At 39.8% G+C, this 13,534-nt stretch overlaps 1 protein-coding gene across 1 annotated transcript in view; it reads left to right on the top strand.

Annotated features, from left to right (window-relative positions):
* Window positions 1–13,534, top strand: part of LOC129926023 (uncharacterized) — a 37,750-nt gene that overhangs the window by 9,593 nt on the left and 14,623 nt on the right. Inside the window, exon 3 of the mRNA XM_056027837.1 lies at window positions 1,000–1,175. Coding sequence (XP_055883812.1) covers window positions 1,000–1,175 — 176 coding nt within the window. The remainder of the gene's footprint in view (window positions 1–999; window positions 1,176–13,534) is intronic.

Consider the following 13,534-nt stretch of genomic DNA (forward strand, 5'->3'; position numbering starts at 1 on the left):
AAATATGATTAAAACTTGTTATTGGTGTTTTAACCGATCTTTATATTATGTCGTTCCCCTGTTGGCCGATTTGGGGGGGGGGGGGGAGAATAACTCTACTGCCCTGCCCACCTAAACCCTTTGAGTGTGGGGGGGGGGGTCCTACTTTTATTGGGAAATCATAGTTTGTGAACAAAATTAGTTGAAATAAAATATAATTTTAAATTATGTCGCTCCCCTTCTGGTATCTTTGCCGATTCGGTGGGGTTAAGGGGGGGGGGCGATTGCATCTACTGTCCTCCCCACTCTAGCCCTCTGAGTGGGGGGGGGCGGTCCTATTTTTATGGAGAAATCATAGTTTGTGAACAAATTTAGTTGAAGTTCGTACTAACATGTAACAGTCTGTCTATTGTACTGATATGTGAGCCCATTTGTATATTATGTCGCACCACACTCTAATTTCAAATTTTATCATTAGTAAATATAAAATGAAAAAGGGTTGTACCAGGTGGGAGGGGCGATACGTGCAATCGCCTTCCGCCCATCGGACAAACCAATACTTTTTCTTTTTGTATTATAGTTGAGAAATTCCAAAATATAAAAAAAATCTGTCACTAATATACTTTATATTTGCTATAAATTAAATTCTTATCTCGAGTCACCCCACACATATTCTTTAATGCCAAATGCAATCGTTAGCACAAATTATAAAAAGGAGCGAGGATTAATCATTTTCACTCTACCGCCCCTGAGTTTGTGTAACACAAACTCTCTTTGTAATCTTGTTAAAAATGTCTTAATGTAATCATTTGTGAATATTCATTTGTTATGAATCTCACTGTCTATTTTGTGTCTGTTCTAGTTATTAATCTTGTTTTGTGGACGCGTGGTCGAGAGGCTAAGTACGCATACACTTGGCGGTCAAAATCGTGGGGCTCAATAGCCATTGACAAATTGTTTAATGATTCTACTGTATTATAATGCCTTGCACATATCTACTATTCTAAATGATGTTTACAGCAAGGCGAATTTTATAACATTGATCTGTGCACCTGGTGCCAGTGTTGGTCAAAATCACTAAATTCCGCTCAATGCACAATAGAAGATTGTGGGACTCTGACGTGTGAACAAGAAGGTACAGAAATTTACCAGCCATCGCATAAGTGTTGTCCGGAATGTGTACCGGTATCCATGGGGTAATTTTTTTGTTTTTGTTTTAATAGCAGATACAAAGAAACTACCTTACTCTTACTGTTACCCTCTTTTTGGTTTTAAAGTCTAGGTTTAGATACAAAGAAACTACCGTTTCTCTATTTTGATCTGTTTTTCATTCCACAGATTTAGAAACAAAACAAAAAAACTACCGTTATTTAGATCTACCTCACTGTTTTGATCTATTTATTTTCATTGTAGAGATTTAAAAAACAACAACAAAGAAACTATCGGTAATTGACCTAACTTATTGTCCGATCTTTTGTTTTTTTTATAGTCTAGATAAGGTGTTGGCAACCTGCGCCTCGCGAGCCACATGCGGCTCTTTTGGTGTTAAGCTGCGACTCTCTAGTTCAATGCGCAAATATTATTTAGGGTACGAGTTGTTTTAGCATTTCATTTGAAGAATGTATTTCATATGACGTCAAAAGAAAAAAATCCACTACGTCACACGACCTAGTTAGACTAAAAATGTCATTAATTAATACGAGCAGCTTGTTAAGGGTTCATAGACATGGTGCATCGAGTGCTTTTCAAAGAATTAATTCCATATGACGTCAAAAAAAACCACTACGTCACACGGCCTAGTTAGATTAAAAAACGCCTTCATCAATACGAGCCAGTTATCGAGTGTTCATAGACATTGGTGTACCAAGTTAGTTCTTTTAGCATTTCATTTTAAGAATTAATTCCATATGACGTCAAAAAAAATCCACCACGTCACACAGCTAGTTAGAATTTAAAAAAATGCCTTAATCAATACGAGTAATTTTTCGAGGGATCATAGACATTGGTGCACAGAGTTTTTAAGCGTTACATTTAAAGAATCCATTCCAATGACGTCAAAGGAAAAAAATTCCATTACGTCACAACAGGCTAGTACCAAAAAAAAATGTCTTTATTAACACGAGATATTTAACGAGGCTTCATAGACAATGGCGCACTGCATTCTATTACAATTTATTTAAAGAAGATTAAAGCCTCATTTTTTTGTGCGTTTTGTCTGTCAGTCTGTCTGTCCATCATGTTAATATGAAAAAAAAACAACCTAAAAGCTATTGAAAATTTGATTAACCTTTAGTTTTCGTTTCAAAACATCGCAATAGTTTTAAGTATGAAAGCAATAGATTTAAGTATATATATATATATAATATATTGTTCCGGATGTTTGTATAAATAGTAAGAGAAAAATAGAATTCCAGGTAAATGTAAAACCGTTAATTAAATTTTTGGGATGGTCTCGTATAAAAATTAAATGTACCACAGCCTTGTTGAGAGATTTTCATACTGTTACGTATTTCAGATCTTCTGGCTAAATGTACTAGGCACACAAATAAAAAAAAACACTACAAAGAACTTGACGACTCAACTTTCAGCTTTATATAACTTTATGCAATTATAACTATAACAATTCGTCACTGTAACATGTAGCGTATACGTCTTACATTGACTGTATCGACTGTAACGACTCCAGTCCACTCTCTTCTACTGTCTCGCACAGTAGACAACAGTAACGACGACTGTACTGACCCTTTTCACATCAACTCTCTGGTTTATATACAGTCCCTAATCGCTTGTCTATTGTTGCAAAAACACTGCTAGTATCCTCTGGAACAACATGGGAGGAAACATCACATCCTTTCGTTGTTTATACATGTCGATTCCAGAGAACACCTGCTGCAGTGTCATCTCGCTAAGGTCACACGTAGTGACCTCTAACTTTCACTGTTCATTTGTAACACTGCCCCCTTCGTAGATCTGTTTGTCCTCTGGAACAACACGTGAGGGCACGTCACATCCTGTCTTTGTTTACACACATAGATTCCAGAGAACACTCGGTGCTGTGTCATCTCGCCAGGGTCACACATAGTGACCTCTACCTGTCACTGTTCATTCGTAACACTGCCCCCTTCTTAGATCTGTTTGTCCCGAACAGATTCTATTTCACCACGGTACTGATGGAGTCGATCAACGTGGACAACCTTCAGCTTGGACCGTGGACTGTATCCGGTAGACCACGTCGTTTATTCTTTTCACGACACGGTATGGACCTTCCCAGTCTCTTTGGAGCTTCGGGGATCTGCCTTTTCGTCTCTGTGGGTTATAGAGCCACACTAGATCATTCTCATGGAACCCCGACGTATTGGCCCGTTTGTCATACATCGTTTTCATCAGGTCACCGTTGGTCTTGATGTTTCTGCGGGCCAATACATGAGCATTCTCCAATCGTCTTCGGAGATTGGTGACATATTCAGTTGAAGACACTGGCGTATCTCTCGGAATCCCAAATAACAGGTCACATGGTAGACGAAGCTGACGACCAAATAACATCTTCGCTGGGGTATATCCTGTGGTGCTATGAACGGATCCTCTGTATGACATGAGGAACATGGGGATATGAGTGTCCCAGTCGTCTTGTCGGTCATCAGTAACCTTAGACAGATGTTGTTCTAGGGTTCTGTTGAATCGCTCCACCATCCCATCAGATTGCGGATGGAGAGCTGTCGTGTGAGTCTTTTCGATGCCAAGTGTCTTGCACATCTCCTGGAAAACTTTGGACTCGAAGTTCCTGCCCTGGTCAGAGTGCAACTCATTAGGTACACCAAAGCGACTGATCCAGTTATCCACGAGTGTTTCGGCCACTGTAATAGCTTCTTGATTTGGTATGGCATAAGCTTCTGGCCATTTGCTGAAATAGTCCATGACTACTAAGATGTATTTGTTTCCTTTCTTGGTTTCAGGAAATGGGCCTGCTACATCTATTGCGATTCTCTCGAATGGAACACCAACATTATACTGTTGCAAAAGACCCCTAGTTTTGCGTCGAGGGCCTTTTGCTGCCGCACATATGTCGCACCTTCGACACCATTCCTCTACATACTCTCTATATCTGAACCAGTAGAACAGCTGACGAACCTTTTCCAGAGTCTTATTGACACCAAGATGAGATCCGCTAGCGCCATTATGCATCTCTTTCAGTACTTCAGCAACTCTCACCTTCGGTAACATCAGCTGAAGGCGATTGGATGTTCCATCAATAGATTCCGAAACTCTTTTGATGACACCATTGACCAACGTCAGCGTGTCCCACTGAGCCCAGTATGCCTTGGTGGATACCCCCTTCTCAGAGATGTCTTTCCAATCTGGCCGTTGTCCATCTTCTTCCCATAGAAGAATGGGAGCCAGATCTTCATCTTGCATTTGGTCCTCTCGAATCCTTTTATCACACCAGGGTCCGGAAACATCTACTCCGAGCCGAAGACAATTGACAGCTACCTCCTTTTCTTCAGCCCTCTTGCAGTGCTTACATTCTGCTTTGCAGGGTCGTCGAGACAGTGCATCAGCATTTTGGTGAATTTGCCCTTTTCGGTGCTTAGTTTCAAATTCATAGGTTTGAAGACGTTCGATCCACCTTGCCACCTGACCTTCAGGGCTCTTAAACGAAAGCAACCATTGCAGAGCTGCGTGATCTGACCTTAAGATAATTTTCTGCCCGTATAGGTACTTGTGGAAATGTTTTATTGCATCCACAACAGCCAGCAATTCACGTCTCGTCACACAGTAGTTCCTTTCAGCTCTCGATAGGCTTCGACTGAAGTATGCGATGACTCGTTCAGTTTCATCCACCTTTTGGGACAAGACTGCGCCTATTCCAGTGTTGCTTGCATCTGTGTCGAGTATGAATGTCTTCCCTGGAATGGGGTAGGCCAATACTGGTGATGAGGATAGTGTGTTTTTCAGCCTCTCGAAAGCTTCTTGACATTCAGATGTCCAAATAAATGGCCTCTTTTGCTCTGTCAGTTGATGAAGGACCTTACAGATGTTTGAGAAATTTGGCACGAAACGTCGGTAGTATGTACAGAGTCCCAAGAAACTTCTCAGCTCATGGATATTAATTGGCGTAGGCCATCGTTTCACTGCCTCAACTTTGTCAGGGTCAGTGCTGACTCCGTCATTTGACACAATGTGACCAAGGTACTTAACGTTTTTCCTGAATAAGGAACACTTCTTTGGGCTGAGTCTCATTCCCGCACTTCTTATCCGTTGAAATACTTCCTTCAAATTTGCAAGGTGCTCTTCAAACGTTTTGCCAATGACAATAATGTCATCAAGGTAAACAAGTCATGTAGTCCAATGAATTCCTCGTAAAACCCTCTCCATCAATCGTTCAAAGGTGGCTGGTGCGTTGCAGAGACCGAATAGCATCACAGTAAATTGCCAGAGGCCGTTGCCAGCAGAGAAGGCGGTTTTCTCTCTATCATTGGGATGCATTTTAACTTGCCAATACCCACTCTTTAGGTCGAGAGTAGAAAATACCTGGGACCCTGCAAGCGTGTCCAAAGTATCGTCGATTCTAGGAAGTGGATAACTATATTTATGTGTGACTTCATTCAGAGCTCTGTAATCTACACAAAATCGCATAGATCCATCCTTCTTCTTTACTAAGACAATAGGCGAACACCAAGGACTATTTGAGGGCTCAATGATTCCTTGCTGCGTCATGCCCTCTATCATGTCCATAGCTTCTTGTTGCTTTGCTAGCGGCAAGCGACGTGGTGGCTGTCGAATCGGTCTGGTGTTTCCAGTGTCTATTCGATGTTGTACCATGTTTGTCCGTCCGCAGTCTGTTTCATCAGATGGCAGAATATCTGCAAACTCCATGATCAACTATTCCGCTTTGTTGTACTGCTCATCTGATAAATTCACTTTCATTTCTGTCAGGAGCTTGGTAATTTGTGGATTGAAAGGTTTGGTGGATTTAACGATCGTGATATCATTATTACAGTTTCTGATCAGGTCAAGAGTATTACATATTGCGATGGGGCTGTCTTTCTCTAGATGTCTCTCCTGTAGGCCGAGGTTCATGATTCTGACGGGCACCTTTTGATCTTTTCCGACAAGGACCAATGTTTTTCCTACTGCCATTCCGCTGTTGTCATTTTCAATGCCTTCCACTATCGCCGTCATCGTTGCAGTTTGACCATGCTCTAACTTTCCCCAGATAATTGCTTCAGACTGAGCTGGCAAACTTGTATCTTCTGTTAAAAGGATTCTTCTTATTTGACCATTCTCTTCATCTTCATCCCCGAGCAAGGGAATCTCAACATCTCCACATTTCAAAGTACCACCTCCGATGCTCAGAGAGAATTCACATTTCTGCATAAAATCGAGCCCAATAATACAGTCATCCGTAATGCTAGCGATCAGAAATTCATGTATAAATGACTGATGCCCGAGCTCAAAGTTTATATTTGTCAGTCCATGTATAGGCATCATCTCTCCAATGGCCGTCTTCAAGGAGTAAGAGTTCACTTTCTTGATTTCGTTCTTTTTGACAATGTCTGGACGAATGACTGAACATGAGGCGCCAGTATCTAGAAGAAAACGGTAATTTCGAGATCCAATTTTACCATTGATGTACAGACTTTTATTCTTCCCTAACTCAGCGACTGGAATTATAGTTGCAGGGGCTGTCATGTTCTTGATCGCCGATTTTTGCCCCATAAAACCGGCGAAAGTTAGTTTCCCTGGTAGCCATGAGCACCTGACCTTGCATCTGTCTCCGGTCTGTGCTGATACTCTGTTTGTCGGGGAAATCTTCTCGTGCAGTTCCTTTGTAGATGGCCAGGTTCTCCACAATTCCAACAACGTACACTGGTTCTATTCTGTCCTTCTTGCTTCTTATTTGGTCTGCGTTCTTCTAGCACTTCAGTTACCCTTCTGAGAAGTTGTGTAAGATCTTCTTCTTGGACTTCCAGCATACGCCCATGATGGATATTCTTAGAGGCGTTTTTGGCGGCTTCATAGGAGAGGGCGTAGACCAGGGCTTCGCTGGATTTGCGCTTACCACTGATTCTTATTGCCTGGATCTCGAATAGCATCAATGAATGAATCAGTGATAACGACGTCCAGAAAGTCTTGTGCTGCTGTCGGATATGCCAAATGAGCAAGACGTTCTATGTCCGCCTCTAGCTCTTGCTAGGTTTCACCGGAGCGTTGTTGTCGGGTTTTCAACTGAACTCTATAAACTTCTTGTAAATGTTCGTCTCCGTAACGGAGCTCCATAGCCTTAACAATGGCAGCGTAATCTTGTTGATTTGTTATTGACTGGAGCAGTTCTGCTGCCTTCCCTCTTAAAGCTAACACCAGAGCAGTCGCTTTCTCTTCTTCAGTGTTCCAGTTATTAACCTTGGCCGCTGCCTCAAACTGTCTTTTGTAAACAGTCCATGAGATGGATCCATCAAACACAGGCGGCTTTATCTTCCCAGAGATTTCGGGCACTAATGTTTTTGTTCTAGTACCCCGTTCCTTGCTCAGTTGTTCTCGGACATGAGTCCTTATCTCTTCCATTTCTTTTTCCACAGTGTTGACTCTCTGGTCAATCTTCTCATTCATAGAGCTCATCTGTTCATTTACTTTTTCATGGCGTTTATTTTCTTGAGGCTCTCCTTCATTAAGTCCATCTGGCCCTGCATGTTACTCAGGATCTCTGTCATATCTGGGTTTAATTCAAATATGTATTCATCTGGATCTTGATCTTCCTCAATAAGGGCCTGTCTTAGGCGTTCTGTTAGTGTTTCTTTGTTACCGTTGAGCTGCAGACCTCTCTCGCGAAGTTCCTGCCTTAATTCTTTGACCAACAGCTGGTTAAGTAGTTTCCTCGAAGACATTTCAGCCAGAAAACATCCCACTTTTGACACCAATTGTTACGTATTTCTGATCTTCTGGCTAAATGTACTAGGCACACAAATAAAAAAAAACACTGCAAAGAACTTGACGACTCAACTTTCAGCTTTATATAACTTTATGCAATTATAACTATAACAATTCGTCACTGTAACATGTAGCGTATACGTCTTACATTGACTGTATCGACTGTAACGACTCCAGTCCACTCTCTTCTACTGTCTCGCACAGTAGACAACAGTAACGACGACTGTACTGACCCTTTTCACATCAACTCTCTGGTTTATATACAGTCCCTAATCGTTTGTCTATTGTTGCAAAAACACTGCTAGTATCCTCTGGAACAACATGGGAGGAAACATCACATCCTGTCGTTGTTTATACATGTCGATTCCAGAGAACACCTGCTGCAGTGTCATCTCACTAAGGTCACACGTAGTGACCTCTAACTTTCACTGTTCATTTGTAACACTGCCCCCTTCGTAGATCTGTTCGTCCTCTGGAACAACACGTTATGGCACGTCACATCCTGTCTTTGTTTACACACATAGATTCCAGAGAACACTCGGTGCTGTGTCATCTCGCCGGGGTCACACATAGTGACCTCTACCTGTCACTGTTCATTCGTAACAATACCATACTTGGGTATTTGGAAGTTGTTTTCCTTAAAAATAGGAACATAATATTAACGATAATTAGATTTTGTAACGTTTTAGCTAGAAAATTAAATGTGCTGTAAGAGAGAAGTGAGATTTTAAATAAAAAATACAATTCAAATATTTTACATAAAAATCCGGAACAATATTTTATCGTAAATAAAAAGATTATTTGTTTTATTAATTAGAAGAGGGATTTCAAACTGTTATTTTGCGTTAATAGATTTTTAAATAAAAAATAAATTCTGAAATTTTTGGCAACAATTTGTAAGTAATGTAGGTCGATTTCTTTTCAAAACAAAATCCGGAACATTCTTTATCGATTAAAAACCATTTGTTATGTTTCAGCAAAAAAAAAATAATTGTAAAATAAGTTTAAAAAGTGATTTTCAATAATCGTTTCTAGTAAATTTTTTTTAGAAATATTTTTGAATTTTGTTTACAGATGAAAATACGGAACAATTTGATATCGATAATCAAACTATAGTGACGTATTGTCAAAGATTATAGGTGTAATATTAGTCAATTATGCGATTTCAAACAATCATTTGACATCATTCATTTTTTGTAAAACAATATTCGGAACATTTTTACGGTTAATGAAATATAACTGTCAGTATACAGATTTTGATTTAGCATTTATATGCTATTTACATTTAAAAAAAAACGGAACAACATATTATTGATAATGTGTTTTTCCAACGTTTAAGCATGGAAATTAAATGTAATATAGGTTAGAAGAGCAAACAAACGTTGGCGTTGATTAGTTTTGCAAAAAAAAAAATTCGGAACAAACAATTATAGATACTTTTGAGATGTTACGGGAGGAACATTAAAGAATACATTAGATTTTCAATAGCTTTTAGAATTGATTTTAAAAAAATCCAAACGTGACGACCGACCGCCCGACAAAACGCACAAAAATAAGCCTCTTTTATTCTGCTGGGGGCACTAAACAAAAAATAAATAAAATCTGATTATTTTTTAAATTTTGAGGGAACAGGTGGCATTGTTTCCTACAAATACTCGTCATGCTACTGCACGAAAGTCGCTGCATAAAAGTCCATTTTAAAAATGTGCGTGATATTTGCATACAAAGTGCATTCTTAGCCTTTATAAACAATCATAAATGTTTTCTTTTAATTTTAGCAGTTAGTTGACCAGAAAAAAAACCCTTTAACTAATATTTATATTTGTGAACTTTTCTTGTACATTTTATAAATACATTAGACATAGTGATACTGAAAATACACAAAAGATTGCCATTCTTTGCTAACATAGTTTAACATTGCCTCCCTTACCTTTACGTAATTGTTTTAGAATTGGTGTATTTTTTTATGAAATAATAATAATAATCTTTATTATCCGTATGGAAATTTGTCTTACAATTTGTGCATTACACCAAACAAAAAACATTATAACTATAAGAAACCAAAGTGTACATTCACACCAGACTCACTCATAATTTACATGTGACAAAGTTTATACCAGATTGTTCTTATTTAATGATTTGATTGCCAGGGGAACAAAAGAGTGTTTGTGTCTGTTTGTCTTTGCTATCGGTATCTTGTATCTCTTTTGTGATGGTAAAATCACAAAATCCTGACACAAAGGGTGATTCTTTATTTTGAGGATCTTTTTTATAGATGTTTGTCTCAAACAACTGCCCAAATGGGGTTTGTTTTTTGCCAATGATTTTACCAGCAGCATTTAGGATTCTATTAAGTTTATTTTTATTTTTAATGCTCACATTGCCATACCAGGCAGTGATATTGAAACTTAAAATATTGCAGATTGTGACAAGTCGGATTAAAGTATTGGCCTTTTTGGGTGTCTAGGGGATTTTATAGTTTGAGAATCCTTACTTGCACATATAAACTACAAGCACAGCGTTATAATTCAGGCAACAAATACTATATTTAGATGTAAACTTATGTACAGTTTATTATACGAAATAAGATAATGAAAGGTGAAATGCTGTACAGTTGCTAGTATGGGATCTAGCGTATTTACATAGTGTTACAAATGAACAGTGATAGGTAGAGGTCAACGTATGACCCCGGCGAGATGACACAGCAGCTAGTGTTCCCTGGAATCTACATGTACAAACAAAGACAAGATGTGACGTGTCCACACGTGTTGTTCCAGGGGACGAACAGATCTAAGTAGGGGGACAGTTACTAATGAACAGTGACAGATAAAGGTCACTACGTGTGACCCCGACTTGATGACACTGCAGCGAGTGTTTTCTGGAATCTACGTGTATAAATAAAGACAGGATGTGACGTTTCCTGACATGTTATTCCAGAGGATACTAGGAGTGTTTGTGCAACTTTGGAGAAGCGATTAGGGACTCTATATAAGCCAGAAAGTTAATGTGAAAGTCAGTCGTATGGAGTCGTGAGTGAGCCGTTACAGTCGATACAGACGATGTAAGACGTGTGCGGCCCTAGTGGAAGAGAAATGTGTACGACTCGATGCAAGTTAACTAGGGTAGAGTTAACTGGAGTGGACTACTGTTGTTAAAGTCTATACAGCGAACTACAGTGGACTTGAGCCGTTACAGTCGATGTAAGACGTGTACGGCTCTGATTCGATAGACTTGAGGACGACTTGGTTCAGCTTTGAGAGACCTGGAGCGACACTGGGAAGTGTGTCGTCGGTCTGTTCTGTGGAATACGACTCGGTGCAAGTTGAGAAGAGATGAATTGCAACGAAGTATAGCTAACTGTAAACTGACAGATATTGTACAGTCTTCTACGCTACATGTTACAGTAACGAATTGTTAGAGTTAATAGTCATTAAAGTTATATGAAACTGAAAGTTTAGTCGTCAAGTTCTTTGCTGTGTTTTTATTTGTGTGCCAACTAATACATCTAGCCAGAAGATTCAGAAATACGTAACAATTGGTGTCAGAAGTGGGATCTTTCTGGCTAGAATGTGTTCCACCAAACTTCTTAATGAACTTGACATGAAAGAACTTAGACAAGAGCTTCGAGAAAGAGGTCTACAGCTTAACGGAAATAAGGAAACTCTAACAGCACGTCTCAGACAAGCCCTGTTGGAGGAAGATGAGAATCCGGACACTTGTCAATTTGAAATCAAACCTAATATAACGGAGCTCCTGAGAACTTTGCAATACAAAATGAACTCGGTGAAAGAGAGCATTAAGAACATAGAATCAGAAATCAACACCAGATTTTCTTCATTTAACCAGTTGATCATAGCCATGAATGAGAATGAACAAATAGTTACCAAGCCCAACAAGACAGAAGAACATACAAATACGATAAAAGATCAAACTAGAATCATGATTAACGAGCTGCTGAACACCCAACATTATCAGATTGAGTCGACAGATGAAAGAGCTACACCACTGATGAACAACGAACAATTGTCCAACCAAGGATGTGGCGAAACAGACAATTACGATAAAGATGCTGGTGATGGCTGTGCTGTCTGTGACTGTGATAGCAAACCAAACGAATGTGGCCAACAAGAAATGAAAAGAGACGATAGTTGTTATTGTTTCAACGGGAACCTGAATGAGACAGTTGAAGAAACAAGAGAAGAGACCTATAGTTCAACCGAAGATTTTGCTAGAGATATACCCGATATGAGTACCTCAACCAGCCAGACAGAAAAAGACAACGTTGGGTCTGCGTCCAAGCCTGTTGCTGTGGGCCTTAAAGACTTCTGTCTTCTATCTGCATGTGTCTACGAGAGGAACTCGAAGCTTGATTATTGCACCCATGCGTTTGACAAGAACTGTACGTACGTAGCTATGCAAGAAGACTGTGAATGCCAAGAAATACACCAACAAGCTCTAGACTTAACAGAAGCTTGTACAGCTATCAAGGTAGGCGTGAGAAGCCCTGGTAATAGTCAAGGAATTACAATAGAAACTGATGCTGAAGTTGATGGACCTTTGCACGTTGAATGTTATCAACCTGCCCCACAGTCGAGTCCTCCAGACTTGGATGAAGGTGATGACGTGTTTGACAACTTGCCTTCAAGTGGACTTGCAGCTCATTCGCAAAGCACCCATCGAAGAATAATGCTGAAGCAACTTGTTAGATCAACAGTTTTGATGACTACAGCTATGAAATGCAATGCCTTCCTATGTGCTAAGTGGCTGCCATCAGCATTGATTGACAAGAAAGTAAGACAACGACAACGACATCAACGCAACCAAAGAAATATCAAATGGAGGAGGCGGAGAAAGCGACACATGCAGAGTGCAACGTGGATGGCCCCAACAAGATCAAGATTCAAACCCACCCCTTCTCCCACTGATAAACCCCCACCTGCACTGATGAAACTCCATAGCCCATGTTGTTAGAAAACAAGCCCACCACTTCTCCCACTGATAGACCCCCACCTTTCACTAACGAAACTCCATAGCAAATGTTGTTAGAAAGATTCTGTCCGGAACCATCAGACCAAAGAAGAAAGCCTTACGAATCAGTTGAAAGTGTGAAGCCACTAAAGAATAATCTAAGAACATTCCTCATTAGAATAGGTTTGATGAAGTATAACAGAGGTTTTAGAAGAACGATAATCAAGTCAGAAGCAAGAAGGACAGAACTAGTTTAAGATGCCAGAACTGTGAAGTGAGTAACCATCTGTGACAGAACTGTACAAGAAGATCAACCCAACATCGTACAAACCCAAGTCAGTTGCTGTTGTTTAAAAGAAGAGCATGTGAATATTGCTGTACTGTGATGAACCTAGTTATCTCTGAAGAAGCTCTGTAAAAAGATGCTTGAAAATGTAAAACTCAGCCAGTGAAGCACGAACTCGTTAGAATGCTGATGAATTTTCTCGACAAGAGTGCCCAATGTCGTCATCTGAAGGTCGATGTTTCCATACCAAGATTGATGAAAACATTTGTGAGGAACTGCTGAAAAATGAGGATTTGGCTCCCATTCTTCTATGGAAAGAAGATGGACAACTGCCAGATTGAAAGAACATCTCTGAGAAGGGGGCAACCACCAAAG

The sequence above is a fragment of the Biomphalaria glabrata genome, chromosome 4 (assembly GCF_947242115.1).
Source record: "Biomphalaria glabrata chromosome 4, xgBioGlab47.1, whole genome shotgun sequence".
NCBI classification, from domain to species: domain Eukaryota; kingdom Metazoa; phylum Mollusca; class Gastropoda; family Planorbidae; genus Biomphalaria; species Biomphalaria glabrata.